The sequence below is a fragment of the Sporothrix brasiliensis genome, assembly GCF_000820605.1.
Source record: "Sporothrix brasiliensis 5110 chromosome Unknown Cont18, whole genome shotgun sequence".
NCBI lineage: Eukaryota > Fungi > Ascomycota > Sordariomycetes > Ophiostomatales > Ophiostomataceae > Sporothrix > Sporothrix brasiliensis.
In genome coordinates, this window is record NW_024467137.1 from 2436598 (window position 1) to 2457963 (window position 21366).

The following is a 21366-nucleotide window of genomic DNA, read 5'->3' on the forward strand; positions in this document are numbered from 1 at the left end:
CGCACGTATTTTCGCCTCTTTTCAGATATATAAGGGCCTTCCACTTCTTGAAATGAGATGATATCGTCAGACTTCGTTCTCATTCCAATACATACTTACTTTCGCTGGGCGACTATGTTACCCTTTTCATGCTAATCGCTATCGTGACTACCTATCCAACAACTCATAACAATATCTGAGAAGAAGTAGGTGGGAGAGAGTGACAAGCAGGAAGACGATAGGTAAAGAATATTGATAGTTCGGGTGGCAGCCAGGGAACGCACTGCCAAGTCTGGCTGACCAAAAACACAGTACGATCCAATTCAAACAGACACACGGAAATCCTTCGCCATGACGACTGAGACGGGGAAAACAACCGAAGGAGGGCCATCTCCGGCACTGCTCGATTTTTCCACATTCTACAACATTATTGATGGCCAGAAGACGACCACAGCCCGCACGCGCCACAGTATCAACCCGTCAACCCTCGAAGCCAACCCCGACGTGCCCGTCTCGACCGAGGCCGACGTCGACCGCGCCGTACAGGCCGCTCGAACGGCGTTTGCGACATGGCGCCAGGTGCCCTACGCCAAGCGTCGCGCTGCCCTGGAGGCATTTGCGGACGGCGTGGCGGCCAACATCGACGGCTTCGCGACTATGCTGACGCGGGAGCAGGGCCGGCCGTTGGCGCTGGCACAGTTGGAGGTGAACATGACGGTCGATCAGCTGAAGCAGACGGCCAGCCTCGAGCTCGTGGACGAGGTGGTCGCCGACGACAAGGCCAGCGGCGGACAGACGGTCCTCAAGCGATTCACGCCGCTGGGCGTAGCGTGTGGCATTGTGCCATGGAACTGTGAGTCACCAACGTTCTGCGACTGCAGCATGTGTATAGCGCGCGAAGCTCATTCCTGAAACCTCGTGCTGACTCTGCCTGCGCGCCCCCAAAAATGTCCCCGTCGGGCTTGCTTCTCTAAAAATGGCGTCTGCCCTGCTTACGGGCAACACGTTCATCATGAAGCCGTCGCCGTTCGCGCCCTGCGCCAACCTCAAGCTGGCCGAGCTGGCCCAGCAATACTTCCCGCCGGGCGTCGTCCAGTGTCTCAGCGGCGATGACCAGCTCGGGCCCTGGCTGACCGCGCACCCGGGCATCGACAAGGTCAGCTTCACCGGCTCCGTGGCCACGGGGAAGCGCGTCATGGAGAGCTGCAGCCGCACGCTAAAGCGCGTCACGCTGGAGCTCGGCGGCAACGACGCCGCCATTGTGTTCCCGGACATCCCTGACGTGGCTGCGACCGCAGCCGCCATCGCACAGGCGTGCTTCCTGAACACGGGGCAGATTTGCGTCAGCATCAAGCGCTTGTATGTGCACGCCGACATCTATGACGCATTCCGGGACGCCTTTGTTGCCGTGGCCAATGCGCTTCCGTATGGCGATGGCTTTGCTGGAGCGGGCGACCCGGCGGCCGCACCGTTCATGGGCCCCTTGTCCACGGAGTTCCAGTACCGCCAAGTGCTGGCACTGCTGGACGACGTGCGCAACACGAAGCTCAACGTCGTGGGTGGCGACGCGGCGCTCGCCGCGGCCACAGACACGGCCGCGGCCGGCAAGGGCTACTTTGTACGTCCGGTCGTTGTTGACAACCCGCCGGACACGGCCCGCATCGTTGTCGAGGAGGCCTTTGGGCCCACTGTGCCGCTGCTCAAGTGGTCGGACGAGGCGGACGTGCTTCGTCGCGCCAATGACACGCAGCTCGGCCTGGGCGCGTCCGTCTGGTCCGGCGATCTGAAGCACGCAGGCGAGGTTGCGCGCCAACTCGAGGCTGGCAACGTCTGGGTCAACTCGCACCTGGTACGGCATCCGTTGGCGCCGTTGGTTGGGTATAAATGGTCGGGTCTGGGCGCCGAGGGTGGCATCGACGGCCTGAAGCAGTATTGCAATATCCAGGCGCTGCATTTGCCCAATTGAGAGGAGACCGTGAAGGCGGCTGCATAACGTGACGGTAGGGGGAAAGGAAGGCACTGGAAGTGTATCACGTGTTATCAAGTTTGGTTGGTTCCTTTCGGCCACAAAACATGTCTTCCTTCCTATTTTGTTTGTTATTGTATCTTACGTCAGCACGCCCAATCGCCCATCTTTGAAGCCTCATTGCATCTCTGTATCTTGTCTTTTCAGGTCGATGTCGAGACTGCAACTGAGGTAAGAAACAGAAACGTCAGTGGTGAATTCAGGTATTGGATAATTCAGTAATGCTTTATATTTTTCTTGTGCCACCTATTCTGACAATATTTAATTAGGGCGCTTGGCTTTCGAAGCACCTTGATTCGCCCGTTCGCCCATCACGCGATTCTTGATTTACGTCGTACTGCGATAGCATATGCAGGGTCTCCGCAGAGAGGCACAGACCTGCATAGGGAGTGCGGGCCTAGACAAAGCCAGTAAGACGGAGATGGCGTATTCAACCGCCGACATGGTGGCATGACCAATGCGGAGGATAAGTATGAAGAGAATACAGAGAGGAGACTTCACAAGCTGGCCGAGCTGCGATGAATACTATGGATGATGAATCAAAGCCCCGTCCAACTTCATATATTCATCAACGACCTAATCACAGCAGTTAACTGCCTCTATTGTTGCCATCGTTATCATTGCGGCCAAATGCCGTCCGTTGCTGAGGTTGCTGCGCACAATTCACGGTCATCCTGCTGGGTGATTGTGGCCGGCCATGCGTACGACGTGACGGACTTTCTCGACGAGCATCCAGGCGGCACACGATCGATCTTGCGGTTTGCCGGGCGCGATGCAACAGCCGAGTACGAACCGCTGCACCCACCGGGCACCATTGAGACCTTACCAAAGGACAAACATCTCGGGCCCGTGAACGGAGCTCCTACGACATCAAATGTGACCCAGACGTCAGCGCCGTCACCGTCGCCTTCGTCACTATCGCCACCTGCAATGCAAATCCAAGTGCCTGCTGTTCTCCCTCTTTCCGCGTGCATGTCGCTTGAGGACCTTGCGCAAGTTGCTGCTGTCAAGCTGTCACCGCGTGCAGCGGCCTACTACAACAGTGGCGCCGAGACGCGGTACTCGCGCGACCGCAACCGCCGCGACTGGTCTCGCATAGGCTTGCGGCCGCGCGTGCTCATCAATGTCGGCCCCACGCCCAAGATGCGCGCCAATGTCATGGGCTTCGACAGCAGCCTGCCGGTATTTATTGCACCTGCGGCGCATGCACGCTTCGGCCATCCGGACGGCGAGCTCTGCCTGGCACGCACGGCGGCACGCATGGACATTGCGCAGTGCGTGAGCACCTACGCATCGGTGGCGGCGGCCGGCATTGCGTCCGAGTTCTTCAGCGACCCCTACAAGCGCGGGGCTGCTCTGTTCTTCCAGCTGTACATCCCGTGGGTCAAGAAGGACGCGGAGAAGCTGATCGCCGTGGCCAAGGCGGCCAGGTACCAAGCGCTGGTAGTGACCGTGGATGCACCGGTAATTGGCAAGCGCGACGACGACGCGCAGTTCCAGGCACTGGCAGCTGCAGCAGTGGACGGCGACGGCTCCCAGAGTAAGGAAGACACGGAGAACGAGTCACAAGCTTTGCCACCTCTCCCCGGGCAGGAGTCCGGGACGTTGCGAGCAGCACACAACGCAACATTCGAATGGTCCGACCTGCCATGGATCCGGCAGTGCTGGGGCCCCGAGCACCCCATTCTGCTCAAGGGGGTCCAAACGGCCGAGGATGCTCTTCTGGCCACGCAACAGGTCGACGCAGACGGCAAACGCCTTGTCGACGGCATCTACCTCTCCAACCACGGTGGTCGCCAGCTGGACTATGCGCCCACGAGCGTGCAGACGCTGCTGGACCTTCGTCGCCGGGCGCCCCAGGTGTTTGGCCTGCTGCCCGTCTATGTTGACGGCGGCGTCTTGCGCGGCACAGACGTCGTCAAGGCGCTGTGTCTGGGTGCCAGAGCCGTTGGTCTGGGTCGCGGGTTCTTGTATGCGCTGAGCGCCTACGGCACGGCCGGAGCGCTGCGTGCGGTGCATATTCTCAGCGACGAGATCCAGACGACGTTGCGGCTGCTGGGCGTCGCGGACGTGGCAGAGCTCGACACGCGGTACCTGGACCTGAGTGAATTCGGGATAGAGCGAGCCAAGCTGTAAGAATGCCCCAGGCTGGCGTTCTCCAGGCACGCTGGTTCCATTTCCCCGGAAGGCACCCATGTTCCCCCTCTCGGGGAATATAGGCGGCTCCACCGTTCATATTGCGCTCCTGGTACGTTCCACCTCCTTGCGCCCTCAAATAGCCAAGTGATAAACACTTCCGGTGCCGGTTCAACGTTCAAGGAGAGGCTGGAATGGCAAGCAAGTGGGAGGAGAACGCCAAAGGACACACCCCCATCACACGGAGTACAGAGAGACAGGACGGGGGGCGTCATACTAGCTGGTTTGTCCGGATAATTTGATACTCGTCATCTGTTTACCCCATATCCTCCACTTCCCCGAGCTCGTTTACTGTTCAGGTTGAACCGACATCCGTACCAGTGTTTCCTTTCGACCGTTGAAACGCTCTCACTCGACCTGGATGGAGATTCGAACATGTAGGAACCCGCAGATCAATATTGCGTTGTCGCTGAAGAGAGACACGACGGCTCTTTACTAGATCCGAATCCCGGAACCCAACAAGGAGAATCCCTGTAGCTGCCAGGCCACTTACATTCCAACCAAGGCACATTATAAAATATAAAAGTAGCTTGCATAGTCCTCTTGCTGTGTGGACGTAAAGACTGTAGTGTTGCTGTTTGCGAGTATTATGTCCTGATGAGTATTTTACTATGATGTCTTTGAGTTGGAGTTTACCCCTTTTATTTGTTTCCTTCTTCCTTCCCCTCTCCATTCCCTCTCTGTTTTCATATCATATCCACTCACTACGAACTTTCCACCTAAATTGCCCTCTATCGTCCTGCCTTGGTCTCTCCGCCTGTCGTTTGTAATCGGCCCCGCTACTCCGGAGGGTGGTCCTCAAAAAAATATATCAGTTTCAATTATGTCACTGTCCCGCTAAGCACTATACCATTTTGTCAATATAACGGGTCAAATAAGCCAAAAGAAACAAGTACATGGACGCTACGAGCACAGGTAGCATCTTACTCTCCACTTCATCAAATGTAAATTGCCGCCGGGATGGCAGAATGTGCAAACGCATAGGGATGAAGCCGTCGCGACTCATTTATCCCGGAGAACTGGTCCATTCGTCGTCCAATGGGGAAAATCGGGGAGCATTAATGGGTAAGAGCGAGTCGGGATAAGTGGAGGGTCGAGTAAAGGTTGTATCGGACTGGCCTATATAAACCCTGAAAACAATTAACGACATATGAGCACCACGGTCCAAAGGGCAATAAAACGTGGTGCCTTGATCTCCGCGCACTTCGCCTGACGTCTTCCGCGGGGCCACGATGCAGCACTCTACGCGCATTGAGGTGCGGCGTTCTAGAAAGGAAACAAAAAAAGACTTACACCAGTTGCTTATACGTGCCGATTTATATTGGGAACTGCAAGGTAGAGTCCGAAACGGAAGCAGAAGTCAGATAATCGCCGTAGTCCGTCGTGGACATATGACTCGCAAGGTCCCATTGAATGTCTCTCGAGTAGATATAGTTGCTGTCCCCTCCCGGATGGTGATCAATGGTAGGTGTTGGCTGCTGTCAGTGTCGTTGTTGGCAAAAGGGCTTTATCGTATTACCCTCGTTGCTTTTTCACCTTCTCTCGTCACCTCAGTTCTTCTTCCGTTTCCCCTGTCACTCCCCCCTACCAAGTTTCCCCAACCATGCATGCCCCGTCTATGCTCCTGGCCGCCGCGGCCTTCCTTGGCTCGGCCGCTGTCGCTGCTCCCGCTGAGTTGGCTGCCGCCGCACCCGCTGCCGGCAAGCTGCGCATCATGCCCCTGGGCGACAGCATCACGGAGATCACCTGCTGGCGCGCACTTGTATGGGACATGATCGCCGAGGCTGGGTACGCCGACAAGGTGGAGTACGTCGGCTCGCAGAAGAGCAACCCGCAAAACTGCAAGCCCCAGACGGCCAACTGGGACCAGCACCACGAGGGCCACTCGGGCTGGCTGGCCATTGACATTGCCAACAACTACATCACCAAGTGGATGGCCAGCACGCCTGCCGACATTGTCATGTTCATGCTGGGCACCAACGACGTGACGGGCCGCCACAAGACGGCAGACATCATGGCCGCCTACACCAAAATCGTGACGGTGGCGCGTGCCGCCAACCCCAAGATAAAGATCATTGTCGACAAGGTCATCCCGCTGCCGCTGAGCCCCCAGGGCATCATCGACATCAACAAGGCCATCCCTGCGTGGGCGACGGGCCTGAACAGCACCGACTCGCCCATTGTGATTGCCGACTGCAACACGGACTTCCCCACGAGCGACCTCCGCGACGGCATTCACCCCAACCTGAGCGGCGACAAGGTCATGGCGTCGCGCATCGGCCCGCTGCTGCTCAACTTCATCAAGGAGTCGCTGTGAGGGAGACCCGGTTCGTCTGTCAATGGAACAGCGATGGAAAGCGCAAGACCAACGGCGGACTGTCGCAATGGTGAGAGACTATGATTGTGCCACGGGCTGCATGCTCCATGTATGCTTTCAGTGTGTTTGGATTTCTGTCTCCCTGCTTGTCTGGCCGTGTACGTTTGTTAGTGTATATTGGCTCTCCTTGTACACCGTTCGAGGTGGAGTCCTTCTCTTAGACAGATCGCGTGTTTCGATATTGACTGATAAAATCAACTTCCAATTCACTTGTTCCCAATTGGACCGACTCCCTTCGATTCATACCTGTAGAGATGCCATCCAGGAGAGACCTTGTTCGTGTCACATTGGAAACGTAGACGTAGGCCGGAATTCATTACGCGATGCCAGGTATGTGTAGGAACTGACGCAGGGGCGCATCTTCTCGCGATCGAAAAAAACCGCCAGACAATGGTACTATCATGATCTTTTCGAGCTGGCCATTGCGTTTGGTGGTGATGTACACAAAGAGATGAAAGAGGAGAAGGGAAGAAACGGTGGGATAACATAGAAGGAGCTACTGAGTAGCCTTTGGTTACTTGGGCTTCTGTGGGATCCAACTGGGAAGGAGCAACCAAGGCCGTGTCAAACGCCATACCATCAACTGGAAGTAGCGATTCGCGGAGGTCTACTGTCGTCCTTCCATATCGGGCAGGTTCACTCACTCGCCCCTACCATGATAAAGCCAAGTCCTAAGCGCCGCTCCTTCCCAACTATCGGATACTCACCGACATCTTGAAGGTGTCATTTTCTCCTTTTTTCCTTTCCTCACCTTCTCTCTCTTCTGTCAACAAACTTACTTCAACACCCATTCTCTTTCCACAAACGCAAGGGCAATAGCCGCAGGCACAGCCATCAGCTTTCAAGAATAAAACGATTCACCGGTCGTCGTGATAGAGTCAACGTCATCCAGACTCTGGCCAAAAGCTCCACAATGTTGATCGACGGCGTCATGCGTTGTTTCGACAGTACAGCACTCTGTTGGATATATCTGCTTCGTTTTTATTTCGCTAACGGATGTACGGAGCTACTTCTCATTTGTCTTCGCTGGCCGACTTATTTGGGTTTATTCTCTAGATCGTAACTCTTTTTATGTCTCTCGTCTCTTACGTTCCATTTCATCGACAAAGGTGATGTTGGTACAGCGAACCCACAGACAGTACCATCCCGTACGACCACCTCAGCGTCCTCCGCTTGCGCATACCGACCAGCAACTATGTCGCGCATGTATGTGTACGGACAGCCGCTGGCACCACCGTCGACGGCGATGAGTCCCCGGTGGCCTAGCTGGAACAGGTTGTTCTCGACGCCCCAGTCACGTCGCCGTCGACGCACTTTGGCCGTGTACGTGAGGTTAGCAGCGACGGTGCCTCTGCGGACAGGCAATGTGTACCCGGCCCTGCACAGAAGCGCCTCGGCGCCCTTGTAGGCGGCCTCGTGCGCCATCTCGGGGAACATGCCGTCGTGACAGGTGATGAGACTCATACGCACGCCGCCAGGGCCCGTAAGGACGGACACGCCGCGGTTGCACGGGTACCAAGGCTCAATGGGCGCCCAGGGATGCATCTTACAGTAGTAGGCGACAATCTCGCCGTTGGCGTTGATGGTGAGGCCGACGTTCCAGGGCTACTCTGGTGCCAGTCCGTTGCGCTCCATGATGCTGAAAACGCCCCTCCCCAAACACTCTGCTCGGCGCAAACAGCACGAAAGCGGCTACTTCGGGACCGTCCATGGAGCACAAGTTGGCCGGGCCGGTGTTCATCGACAGGCCGTGGATGCAGTACTCGGGGAACAGCACAAGGTCGGTAGCCGGGTCCTCGCGACGGGCGCGGCGCACAAGATTGTAGACATGGTCTGTGGCAGCGGCAAGCTGAGCAGGCGTGTCGACACGGAACAGCTGCGACTGCACAACAGCAATGACGATTCCGCCTATTGTTTTGTTGAGTCCGCCGAAGCCGCTCATGTTGGTGTTGTCAGTTGTGAGGCTATGCTTGTTGATTGAGAGATGGAAGGGCGGAGATCAGTTGCATCTCGAGGTCAGTCGGAAGCACGCGCTGACGACCACAACGCCAGCACTAGCACACATTCGCCGACACGTCAGATCCTCGCCCTCGAGGTCACCAAGCGTCCGACCGCCGCCATGTACACGACTCGTCAGACATTTTATAAGCCATATACACAAGAAACCTGGGAAGAATGACCAAAACCTACTATACTACGGCTGGCCGTGATGCCTTGGCGTCGTCGTGCATTTGGATGCGTACGACCATATAGCTGTCATCAGACGCCGTAACAGACTCGTCACGGACACTGGCCAGACCTTTTGTAATCGCCGGCACCATGCTGGCCGCCTTGACCTTGAGTGCCGTCGTCTTCGAGCGCAAGTGCTGTGGCGTGCCGAGCCAAATATATATACAAACAAGCGGAGCAGCTTGCGCGGCCAGCTTTCCGGTCTACAATACGGGATTCGCCGCAAAACTTCTCCCCATTGGCTTCAGAGTCATTGCCCGATTTGACACCAAGATGGCGATTCAGCTCTACGCCAAAGGCGATGTCGTCGGAAGTCGCCTTGGCTTCTTGCCAGCAACGCGGACAGCGGTGGCACCAGTGGGTCGTCCCGTTATGGCCCCACAATTGCCCGGCCAAGAACACGGGACAGTAGCAAGTGCGACTGTCTGATGACAACCTCCCGTAAGAAATACGGACGACGTGAAGACACGTCCACCAGTTTGTAGTGTACTTTGTAGTTATGCGTTGTCGAAGCGGCTCGCCGCCCAGAACCATCCCATGGTGGCACTCGACAGCAGCACGAGCGATACCAAAATCGCCACCCAAAGTCCGTACTACCAAACTGCGGACGCAAATTTCTCGTAAATGGTTAGCCAAGTATACCTCTTCTCCGCAGTCACAGAGGGGGAACAATACGTAGTTGACACGCCGCATCTGAGTGTGACTAAAAGCAACGACAAGAGCGTTCCAACGACCCGTTCCGGGACAGTATCCGTATATTTCGTAATCTGTTCCTATCTGTCAACATATGATTTTTTATATTCTGTTGTTATATTCCCTCTCGACAGTAATTGAAGAAGACGATGAATCAAGGTACGACCGGCAGCACATGGCGTCCTCGCAACAGGAGGTGCCACCGGCGAAAGTCTGAATTGAATGTTTGGGGGGATGAATGTAGCGACTAGAATAGGGCCAATAAAAGAGAAAAGGAGAACTGCGGTACTATGTGTTTCTCTTCTTCATTTTGATTATGTTGCACATGTTTTACGGCAACCACAGTGCGGTTTTGGGTCCGGCTTCGACTCCAAGCTTAACCTTCCTCGACCTCGATCGCAAACCCTGCCGGTCATCGTCGTCTTCTCGGAATGGAGCACATAGGGTCAACGGCAAACGTTGTATCCGCTGTTTGATATTGCTGTGGTGCGACGACTCTCAGGGGCGGCAGTGATATGAGGTATATGCACTGTACGTCGTATTGGCGACGGCTATGCGTGCGTTGTGCTTGTGTGGTGCCGTAACACAGGGTGTGTGAGTGCCATGAGCAGCGAGCAGTCGAGGCGCGTGCATGCGGCTTGCATGTCAATTTTACGAAAATGGACAACTGGGAGGTATTATGTGGAGAGAGAGCTTTGTGGGCATTGCTGGGGCAAAAGTTGAACAAAAGGCAAACAAAGATTGAACGAAGACGGACGAGAGGCACGGAGCCCGCCGCACGCAGGTGGATGGAGGCCGAGGTTCTCCTCTTCGCATGCCGTGTTCTGTTCATCGTTTTCTTTCCTTCCGAACATCCGTCGAATCCGATTCCTGAAATGTGAGGTCACCACGGTCAATTGGCGAATGCTGCAAGAAAACCTGCACCTATGATGCCGTCTTGAGATCCCTGAAGCGGACGAGCTGTTGATACTCTTGTCCGCACCTCATGCGGGTCCCTCCCTCGCATCACCCCTCTTGGCTTACACGGACGGCTCAGCCCAAAATAAAGATACAAACCAAGACACAAAGCTAAACTCTCTTGGAGGGGGGGTGTGCATTGGCCGACGAAAAGAAAGAAAAGAAAAGGGAAGCTTCCCTATCGCTCGGTAGCGGAAAGAACCACCCAAGACTGGGGAAAAGATGGGGGGATGTGAGGTTTATGTGGCGCGGGATCCATAAAAAGGGTTGATACTGCGGCGTAGTTCGTGCGACTCACCCGCAAGCCCACTTTGTGTTGGGACGCCCTGCATGGATCTCTCAAAGAGCTTTCCATGTTCTCTCATACGCAAATTGGCATGGAACTCGTTGCCATGCGACGTATTTCGTACTAGGCGAGTATTTACTCTGTACCTTGCTGCGTGTTTATTGGGCGCGAGCCAGCATGCACGCAAAGCGTGAGAGACGAGGGGCTCTTTGTGGGAGTGTGTTGGAAACTGTGCTTTCGATGGTAGGAACTGCTCAAAAAGCAATCGTCCAAGGGATGATGGGCCTCGACGGAAGCTCCAGAAAATAGACGGCCGTTTCCCGCCGACCCCAGATCCGTACGAAACGTAACCCGCCGGCCGAGATGCGAGCGCTCGCCCACCTCAAACGATCCACGGCCATACATTACCGACCAGCCTCGTGGCCAAACAAAGGACCACCGTGTTAGCGGCTCACGATCGACATTAAAAGCCTGGAACAAACTGGAGTCGAGTGGCCTTATGACGCCCATTCTGCCTTTTGGAAACGTAAAAAAAATCAAATGTGAAATATGGAGTATGGGGTAATGCTGCAAGCCCCAGACGGTTGTGACGCCGCTAGGGGAATTGGCAATGGTGCGCGGGGAAGTTGTGCTCGTTTTCGTTTTTTGTTTGACCTTTGCTTCTTGATCCTTGTTGTCTTGCCTATGAGCTCAGCTCTCCTCATCAAGCGTTCATGCCTTGCTCATCTTTCGGGCGTGTGGTGCTGCCTCCATCGTAAACAGCATCCAATATCACGGTCAATCCATCTGGCCACTCAGAGGCCATAAGTCGTTCGGTTCTGGATACCAAGATTTTAGACAAGGGTGCACATAAACAGAGGCACAGCCTCGCCTCGAGAAGTATGTTCGTTTTGGGACGGCCCTGCCGTGACTTTGTGCAGGCAAGTTTTTTTTTTTTTTTTTTTTTTTTTTTTTTTTTTTTTTTTGGCATTGTCCAGTTGTGTCCGCAGCCACAAATACGCCTCTGTCGGTCGTCTTTATCTGTGGCGGCAGGAGCATTAGCCAACCAGTAATACGACGTAGTTGACGACGGTACACTGGCAAATCAAAATTGGAGCAGCCGTCCTCGTCCACCAAAGTCCTACCAAACGGTCACTCAAACGTCCCCAACTCCAAGCACAGGCTATGCCCGAAAGGAAAACACCGATGTGACTTTGTCCAATGGTCAACCAGAGATAAGAGGCCACGGTCCGGGCTGCTTGACACCTCAACACCACCAGTGTAAATTGTACGGGGGCGCCGGTGCCGAAGCAAATACGCGCGTCAAGAGGAGGGCGGGCGAGCGCAAAGAGCCCAGGCGCAGAAAACTACTGCGAGAGTCACATGGGTTTATTGCGACGACCGTGGGCGAACGGGGCACTTCCTTTGACTGTTTGGCATCCCGAATTTCATAAACGCAGCTGCTTCAGTTGGACGACTTGGAATCGAAGGACAGTGCCCCAATATCAGCGTTTTTCTCGGAAACGTCCGAGGTGACGGCCGTGACCGTTCAAAAACAGGCGCCCGTGTTGGTGCCAGCGAACGGTTTGTACATGTTTGGCAGCTGTATCTATCCGCTATCCCGCCGCAGCAAGCATCGGCCACCGCCCTACCATCTTGCTTGTGCCAGGTCGTGCTCATACGTCGCCGTACGTCGTGCGTAATATTTTGCTTGTTGCTTGTCCTACCGTCTGCGCAAGCAAGGTAGTCTAGCGTCTCCGGTGGCCTGCTCAGCAGTTATGCATCACCCTCGATCGCACTAAGTACACAGTAACCAAAGCGCCCGAGATGGGCGCTTTCCCAAGACACCACGCCCACTCACCCGCACCTACTGGAAAGATGCAGCACAGGGGCCGGACGGCGTGCATGTGCAAGGCCAGCCGGCGAAGAAAAGACGGCAAAAGGAAAATAAAGACAGCCGAAGAGACCCGGCGGTTGAAGTCGATGCACGGCAATGGAGCCGAGACACGGGCCAGCACGTTTTGGACCCGCTGCGCCTCTGCGTCTTTGCGTCTTTGCGTCTTTGCGTCTGCGTCTGAATGTCGTATCTCGAAGTCTGTGTCAAAGTCGTATCGTAACTGAGCGTCGCTTCCCACAGTCTTACTGACTCGCTTGTGGAAGTGGGAATTGAGGAATAATACGCTGGCGTAAAATCAAAACAAGCACGCCAAGCAGATTGGCTAACGATTTGGCAGGCACGCGCCAGGGAAAGTTGCGACCGACTCACGGGTCTGACCTGCCGAATTGAGGTACTGGACTAGTCCCAACACAGTATTCGCCCCCAGTTAGGAAAAAAATGTTTGACGGATAGCGGCGATTGTGGGGTTTTGATTGAGGAAGCAATACACATGGAAACGACACAGAGTATGGAAGGAAAAGGGACGAGATCTCGAGAATGACAAAATATTGAGACATGGTCGAGGAGAAGAGGTATTGGCTGTCTCGAGGCTACGTCGTACAGAGGACAATCCGTGAGACCGACCAGGGACAAAAACGACGCAAAGAAATGCACTGCTTCGTTGTCGGCAGGGTCGCGCCTGCCTTCGTCGGCACGTTTGCGGTCTGCGTTCGTTCCTGGCTGCGCCTTCCCTGCAGAACACCCAACACCTGCACGACATGGGTTTACGGAAAGGACCACCGCTGGATGTTCAAAGGCCAGAGGACCAAGCTCCACGGTCTCACCGTCGTGCCTGCCGTGACGCTTCGTATCTCTGGGCGCACTTTCCCAGCTCTGACGACGTGCCTGAAATACCCTGTGCGCATACAATGTTCGTAGAAGGTAGAACAACAAACGTCGTCCCCATCAAAGGCAGGTGCGACGTGCACGCGATGCAAAGGAAAGACCGGACGCAATCTGTGCCTCGCGCTTTCCTCATCCACCACTCTTTCGAGTCATGTACCAGTGATCATAATCAGCACGCACGGCAGGTACGCATCATATTTGGAGATGCAGCTCTACGCCGGAAAGAGCAGTGCAGCCAACTGCGTCACCACTTTCCTGACGTCCTGCCATCGTGGCATTCTTGCCCTTTTTGTTCTGTCAACACCGCATGCCTCTGTGTCTCCTCTTTTCGTATCCTCTCTCTCCTCTCTCTCCTCTCTCTCCTCTCTCTCCTCCTTTCTTTCGTCCTTTCTCTGGTCCTCCACGCGAACCAACGACAACGACTGCCCCGACACCACCACTTGGAACGGTTTTCAGCCAGCCAGTCGGTGCTCACATCCCAGCTCGTCTGGCTTCTGTGCTGATCTACAGGGAACGTCGGACCAGGGACCAGGTTTGGACCGCCTGCCGCACTTGTCCGCCCCCCATTTCCACCTTTTCTCGTCCATTTTCTTGCACGGGGTACAAGCACTTCTATCGTATTTTCCGCGTCCTCGAGGACGAGGTAACGGAGCACAAGCAAAGCTCCGGGACCTTTTGGTGCCTTGTGCGGTCGTGCAGTTGTGCATTTGTGCATTTGTATTCGTCCGCCTGGCCGGTGCTTTTGTGCGTTTCTCTGCGTTTTTGCCGTTTTCTCGCCGAGTCATTGTTTCCCTTTCTTTATTGTCACCTCGACTCGACTGGACCCTCTTTACTCGTGAACGTTTGCCACTGGGTCACAAGCCCTAGTACCGGTTTCCCGGCCTCTTTCTTTGCCCTCTTACACTTTTCAAGCAGTGTCAACACGCAGCCTAATAATACTCACTTCGAGAGAGGAGACGACACGTCCTGCTACAGTACGAAGAAGAAACAGTCTGCGAGACTTGACAAAAGCGGGCGTCAAAGGCACAAACGAAAACCCGCATCCACTGCAACACTCCGTCCACACGACGCGAGACCTTTATCTCTCTGCAACCCGCCTCTATCTCTTCGTCCGGCACTACTCTGGACAGCCCAGAACGATTACAGAACAACCTTTTCTGGTCTGGTCTAGCCTTCGATCCTGCCAGCCGGCCATTAAAAAGCGAGGGAATAAAACGAAACCGTACTAAGAAAGAGGGCAGAGACAAGACGAAAAAAAAAAGAAAAAAAAAGAAACAAGAAAAAACAGTCAAGCTCGCAAACCAGCACCCCCGAAAATACCCTTCCCGCTCACATCGCTGTTGCCTCGTGTGCTCACTTTTGCTTCTTTTTTGGTTTTTTATTTTCTTTATTTTCTCATTCTACCACTCACCCGTAGCTCGCCCGCCCAGAGCCTCTGATCATCTCTTGCGCTCCTCGCCTTCGCCGCTTTCCCTGTTTCCTCGTTTCTCAGTTTGTTTCCTGTTTGCTCTCCGGCGCCCCCCGTACACATTTGGTCTCTACGCTACGCGAGATCAGAAGCTCGACCGCACGCAATTGCACCCCCCCCCCCCAAAACCCTAGACAAGGACCCAGCTCTGCCAACGTCTATTATCTTGATACCACACCCGGTCCACCCACCAAACCGCACACCCACCCCCAATCCCTCTTGGCACTAACGCCGGTGCTCTTTCTGCCTTTTGACAACTCCTCATTATCATCTTCTATCTTTCCTCAATCTTTGTCACTCGTTTTGTGTCGTCCGTTGTCAATCTCACGGTGCCCACCCCCTTCTCTCACCCCTGCCCGTTCTTCTGTCTCGTTCTTGCCCGCCACCCCTTACCACATCGAATACAACAGGTATGCCACTTATATAAACTCTGGCCTTCCAACCGTCGTTTTGGTCTCGAACAACATCTTGTCTCGTTCGTCTTCAGGCTCACCCATACGGTCACCGCAAACCTTTGGTCAGCACACCAGGGATCGTTTTACGCAACAACACGGATTGACCTACCTCAACTCGTTTTGTTTTCCTGACGCTGTGATTCAACCGTCATCATGAACAAAAAGGACGAGTACGACACCAGCGAGACTTTCATGGGCGGCAGTGACGACGTCGGCGTTGGCTACACCAGCAACGAAAATGTCGTCCACCAGGCCGACTTCACCGTCGGCGACTCCTGGTACGCAAAGTTGCAGCGCATGGCCGGCAAGCTGGGTGTCGAGCAGCGCGGTATTGAGCGCGTCCCCGAAGATGAGCGCACTGACACCACAATGACCAAAGTCGGCACAATGGTATGTCACGGAAACAAAAAAAAAGAAGTCGAGTTGAATAAACACAAGGCCACATCTGCTAACACCGCAATCAGTGGCTCTCTGCCAACATGGTCGTGTCGTCCTTTGCCATTGGCGCCCTCGCCGAGCCCATTTTCGAACTGGGCTTTCTCGACACCGCTCTGACAATCGTCCTCGTCAACGCCCTCGCCATTACTCCCGTCTGCTTCTTCTCCACGTTTGGTCCTCGCTTCGGCTTGCGTCAGATGGTTCTGTCCCGCTTCTTCTTCGGCTACCACTTTGTTAAGATCAGTATGTGCTTCCTTGTCTCTATTCGTATTTTATTTTATTTTATTTTATTTTTTTTGGGATGGGCACCCACTTACACACCTACTTCAGTCGCGTTCTTCAACGTCATTGCCTGCATAGGCTGGTCCGCCGCCAACGTCATTGTCGGCGCCCAGCTGTTCAACGCCGTCAACAGCAACATGCCTGGCTGGGCCGGCATTCTTGTCATCGCTTTCTCCACCCTCTTCGTCTGCTTCTTCGGCTACCGCATCGTCCACATCTACGAACGCTGGTCGTGGATCCCGTGCCTCATCATCTTCATCATTGTCGCCGCCGAGTTTGGCCACACCGGCAAGTTCAGCAATCTGCTGCCCCTTGCGACCGGTCGCGGCGAGGCCGGTGCCGTCCTTTCCTTTGCCGCGTCTGTCTTTGGCTTCGGTACCGGTTGGACCTCGTACGCCGCCGACTACACCGTCTACCAGCCCGTCGGGCGCACCCGGCGCTCCGTCTTCCTCTGGACCTTTGGTGGTCTGTACTTTCCCCTTCTCCTAACGGAGCTGCTGGGCGCCGCTGTTATGACCGCCGCCGCTCACGATACCGACTTTGCCAACGCCTACTACGACGGTGGTATTGGTGGTCTCATGGCCATGGTTCTTGTCCCGCCATTGGGCCGCTTCGGCCAATTTTGCCTTGTCATCCTCGCCTTGTCCATCATCGCCAACAACTGCCCCAACATCTACTCCGTCTCCCTGTCTCTGCAGGTCATGCACAAAGAAACCCAGCGCATCCCCCGCTTCATCTGGGTCCTGATCGGCACCGGTGTCTACATTGCGATTGCCATCCCCGGCTACAACCACTTCGCCACATGGCTCGAGAACTTCATGACCATCATTGCCTACTGGCTCGCCATCTATGAGGGCATCTCCCTGACCGAGCATATTGTGTTCCGCCGGGGCTTCCAGGGCTACAACGTTGACGACTACACCGATGCCAGCAAGCTGCCGCCCGGCTTTGCCGCCGCCCTGGCCTTCTGCTTCGGCATCATGGGCGTCGTCCTGGGCATGGCCCAGACCTGGTACATTGGTGTCATTGGCAGGCTGTGTGGCACCGAATACGGTGGAGACATCGGCTTCGAGCTGGCTTTTGCCTTCTCATCCACCTCCTACGTGGTCCTGCGCACCGTAGAGAAGAACTACTTCAAGCGTTAAAAGTGGACGACATCAGCAGCCGGCCGCCGCTGTTTGGTTTCGACAAGGGAGTTTAAAAAGGGGAGATTGGTTTCATTTTTTATACATCATTTTAACACCTGCTTTTTCCTTTAACGTTCTCCGTTTTGAAAACTTCACTCACATCCAACTTCTCATCCACCGGCGTGGCTACCACCAATCTCACCCCCTCCCTTCTCTGCGTTCCCATTTTTAAAGCTTTTTTTATGTCTGTATGAAGGAGGTCTACATTTTTGCTTTCATTCATCTTTCTGTTACAATACCTCATTGTTTGATTGTTGTTGTATTTTGGGCTTATACATGTGTCTACATATCCAAGCCGTTCAGCAAAGCTTAGGATCTGAATTGATTGATCTCAATACCATATCTTCACCAATGCTGCACAGCGTGGAACATGTCGAAATATGAACCTATTCTTGCCACGCCAGCATATTTATGATGGCCTAGCATAATAGAGACGCAAAATTTAAATGCGAAAGGTCATTTTAATACAAATCGTTTTTACTGCGAGACTTTGTCTCTACTGAGAGTCACGATCGTTATAAGAATATTTCGTGTTGTATTCCTCTGGACTTGTTTCAATTTATTTATTTGTTTGTTTTATAAAAAACGACAAGAAAGTTTTCTTTCGTAGTATTCACTCGATTTTAAGATATATATTTAAAATTAAACGTATGTCCGTTAATACAATAAATTGGTACTTTTCGTGACGAAACCCAAAAACCAAAGGAACCATTTTCAAGTAAACACAGTCCTGTACAACATGGACTGTTCTCGAATTAATCAACTCATAATACAGAAAAGAGCAAAAGCGAGATGTATAACCCGAGAAACAAAACATCCCTTTTAAGAATAAATAAAAGTATGGTAGTAATGCAGGAAGTAATGAAACATAATGGGACATAAGAAAACATACATAGATACTGGTGCGTCCATACCATTTACAACCTTCACCACCCACATATACAGACAACTCGCGCTTCGCCTACGACTGGTAAAACGCCGACTTCATAAACGTATCTGCACCAGCCGCCTTCTGCGCAGCAGCCTTCTCGGCCATCACCGGGTCGGGACCCGTGGCCGAAGCAGGTGCCACCGTCGTCGCGCCGCTATTGCTCGTCGACACGCTGCCGGCCACGCTTGGGGCCGACGGCGGTGCCGGTAGGAGCTGCTGTTGCGGCTGTTGTGCGGCCGCCTTCTCCTTGGCTGGGTTCGGCATCACGCGAAGGTAGGTCGACGGCAGGTAGCCCACGCGGCCGTCGCGCGTCCGGCACTGCCACCAGTCGGACGGGTTGCCGAGCGGGTCGGTCCGGCCCAGCACCACCACGAGATCGTCGCGCTTCACAGCCAGGTCGAGGCTCGGCATGCTGCTGGCGGCGCCGCCTGCTTGTTGCTGCTGCAGATTCAGCTGCTGCTGCTGGGCGACAAGGGCCGGGTCGGGGGTGTAGTCGTAGAGAACACGGCAGAAGTCGAGCTTGGACGGGTCATTGAGCGCCTGCTGTTGTTGCTGTTGCAGGGCCATCTGCCGACGCTCCTCCTCCTCGTGCGATGCTGCCAGCGACTTGATCATCTTGCTCATCAGATACGGCAGGCCGAATGCGGCGAGCACGAAGAAGAAGAGAGGCTTGCGGCTGGGCTTGGGTGCACCGGCGGCACCGTCCGGGCCAGGGGGTGCTGTGCGGCCCTCGAAGCGCGCAAATGCCGCGGGCGTCAGAGCCATGGCGTCGGCCGGTGGCGGGCGGCCGGTGATCTTGGCAATCAGTGTCCGGATCCAGCGCATCAGTGTGAAGATGCCAAGGATGGAACCGAGAGTGTCGCGCAGATTACCAAACTGCTCCGCAACCGAAACCATTGCTATGAGGTGTTAGTGGTATTGTGAAAAAAATTAAAAAAAATGGAGATAACCAAAACATGGATGGTCACGACATACCAAAGAAACTCGAGTGTGTAGCCATGTATGTGCTCTCCAGCATTTGTGCGAAGCCGCCAAAGGCGCCGACAATGCCCTCAAGCATCTGGAAGGTTGCCTGAGTGTTCGTGTTGAACCGGTTCGTCAGGCTGTTGGGGTCGTTGGGATCGCGCATGCCCATTCCTCCGCCATACATGCCGCCACCATACATGCCTCCGCCGTAGCCACCGCCGTACATGCCGCCGCCGTACATTCCGCCACCGATCGTGCCGGCGCCGTATCCGCCGTATCCGCCATATCTATATGGCGAGGAGTAGGTTGAGCCATATGCACCGCCGTATGGAGAGCCGAGGGCAGATGTTGCGGTGCCTAAGCGGCTGTAGGCGGCGGCATTCTGGTTGACGGAGGTTGTCAGGGAAGCGGGCATCGGGGGGACAGCCGGGGCAGCTGATGCGTCGGCAGTCGCCGCGGCAGCGGGAGAATCGGATGATGCCATGCTAAGAGCGGGTGCTAGAGCGCAAAAACACATGTTAGCTGCCGCCAAAGTATCGCATGAGCAAACGGTAAGCAAGGATCAATCACATGGACCACGTACATGAGGTTGCCGTCCCGGCGGCGCGGTTCCTTTCCCAAGGTTTTGGCGGCGATGCCATAGGCTGCACGCCAAGCGTAGAGTATTTCTGAATAGGGGATTCGAGATCACGTTTTCCTCTACTGTGCTCTGCGTTCTTGCGCTATGAGCAAATGGTTATCGGTCGACGTTCGCTCGTCGGTCGGAGCGTTGGCGATGTCTTCTGCGCTTTCAGGCGCGCGTGCCGATCGAATAACAGACCTGGAGATCTGTAAACCGAGTGCCGAAGCGTATCCAACTGGAACTTCGATGCGCCGAAGGCGCTTAGGAGAATCTGGATGAAAGGCCAGATGCAAAGTCGTGATGTGATGATCCAGTTGCAAAGGATCTTGGGGGATCGGAACGAAGCAGGATGTGCGAGGAAAGTAAAGAGGCGCCGGAAATCCCAGGAAAGCGAAGCACAGATATTCCAAAAGTAAAAGAGCAAGGGCAAGAAGAGTGAGAGGAGAGCTTCGTGGTTGTTATGGGTGTGCGTGGTTGTTGAGGCTGAATAAAGATGATTACCAAAAAGTCGTTTGTGGAAATGGAGGAGGACAAGGATGAAGGCGACAAACACAATAGTAGAGGAAAGAGCAAGAACGGGGGGAAAGTAGCGTGGAGAATCAGAAGGAAAATTGGAATGCACCTTCTGTAAGATACCGACCGAAATGGGGAGGCCTGTGAGTTTGGGAAGGAGCAACTGAGGGGCCTCTAACTCCGCTATGAAAAGACAATGGAGAAGGCGCGACCACTAGTAATTGACAACCAATTGACAGCAGTTATTAACAACAGGCAAAGGAAATACGGGTTGTCAAGTCCTAGCAACGTCTCCAATATTGGATATATTCAACCGAAAGACTTTCTCAGAAACGTCGCGAAAATACAGTGTAATTACTGAAGAAATATGAGGATAGAAAATGGATTACAGAAGACAAGAGGGAAGGTGCGGATGGCGAAAAATTACTGGGGAAGAACGAGCAACGAGAATCCACCCGCCTCCGCATTTTCAGGGAAGGAGCGACGGACTGGCTTCTTGCTATGCGCGTGCGCAGTGAGAGAACAAGCAGTCCTACAGCTGGAATTTGGGGAATCGGGGACAACTCGGGCAAAGGCTACAGCGAGTGATGACTTACCGGGGTACAAGGTGCGGCGAGCAAAATGCGCACTGCGGACCGTGGACCTCGGCAAGCTGCTGTGAGTCTGGCTGGGCCTGGCATTTGGTGGAGGAAGGAGCGGCCTTGCCGAGTTTGTTTGGTTGTTGGACACTCAGCCAATTAGATAACGCTGACGGCTTATACTGCACTTTTATTGGCTGGGGCCCACCCTAATTGAGAAGCACATGTTCCTAGTGCACAGTATGAATAATATAGTCAATATGTCCCAGATTCTGTACATAACACTGTACTCTTGGCATGTCATGATGTCACTCACGACTTACAAGTAATTACATCTGAAGTTCACACCGCAGCTGTGTAGGCACACGCAACAGTATGTGGAGCCTCCGCGTATATGTCTTAGAATTTAAAGTTATTAGAAC

The 21366-nt window shown here is 54.3% G+C and overlaps 7 protein-coding genes across 7 annotated transcripts; 5 read left to right on the forward strand and 2 right to left on the reverse strand.

The window, feature by feature from the left end:
• Positions 1–330: 330 nt before the first annotated feature.
• Positions 331–891, forward strand: SPBR_02072 (uncharacterized protein; the record flags this gene model as incomplete). Its single annotated transcript, XM_040760381.1, has 1 exon — positions 331–891. One exon carries the CDS (start codon positions 331–333, stop codon positions 889–891), a length of 561 nt encoding a protein of 186 aa, XP_040619653.1.
• Positions 892–955: 64 nt separating this feature from the next.
• SPBR_01897 (betaine aldehyde dehydrogenase) lies at positions 956–1945 on the forward strand (the record flags this gene model as incomplete). Its single annotated transcript, XM_040760207.1, has 1 exon — positions 956–1945. One exon carries the CDS (start codon positions 956–958, stop codon positions 1943–1945), a length of 990 nt encoding a protein of 329 aa, XP_040619654.1.
• Positions 1946–2635: 690 nt separating this feature from the next.
• On the forward strand, positions 2636–4141 carry SPBR_01655 (L-lactate dehydrogenase; the record flags this gene model as incomplete). The annotated part of the gene is made up of 1 exon (XM_040759965.1): positions 2636–4141. One exon carries the CDS (start codon positions 2636–2638, stop codon positions 4139–4141), a length of 1506 nt encoding a protein of 501 aa, XP_040619655.1.
• A 1663-nt stretch (positions 4142–5804) lies between these two features.
• On the forward strand, positions 5805–6518 carry SPBR_02006 (uncharacterized protein; the record flags this gene model as incomplete). The annotated part of the gene is made up of 1 exon (XM_040760315.1): positions 5805–6518. The coding sequence occupies one exon, from the start codon at positions 5805–5807 to the stop codon at positions 6516–6518; it is 714 nt and encodes a 237-aa protein (XP_040619656.1).
• Positions 6519–7591: 1073 nt separating this feature from the next.
• SPBR_01745 (uncharacterized protein) lies at positions 7592–8899 on the reverse strand (the record flags this gene model as incomplete). The annotated part of the gene is made up of 4 exons (XM_040760055.1): positions 7592–7630; positions 7731–8183; positions 8242–8542; positions 8769–8899. 4 exons carry the CDS (start codon positions 8897–8899, stop codon positions 7592–7594), a joined length of 924 nt encoding a protein of 307 aa, XP_040619657.1.
• A 6681-nt stretch (positions 8900–15580) lies between these two features.
• On the forward strand, positions 15581–17292 carry SPBR_01565 (purine-cytosine permease; the record flags this gene model as incomplete). Its single annotated transcript, XM_040759875.1, has 3 exons — positions 15581–15817; positions 15892–16108; positions 16196–17292. The coding sequence occupies 3 exons, from the start codon at positions 15581–15583 to the stop codon at positions 17290–17292; spliced, it is 1551 nt and encodes a 516-aa protein (XP_040619658.1).
• A 1003-nt stretch (positions 17293–18295) lies between these two features.
• Positions 18296–19715, reverse strand: SPBR_01691 (peroxin-13; the record flags this gene model as incomplete). Its single annotated transcript, XM_040760001.1, has 2 exons — positions 18296–19164; positions 19241–19715. The coding sequence occupies 2 exons, from the start codon at positions 19713–19715 to the stop codon at positions 18296–18298; spliced, it is 1344 nt and encodes a 447-aa protein (XP_040619659.1).
• Between the last annotated feature and the right edge of the window lie 1651 nt (positions 19716–21366).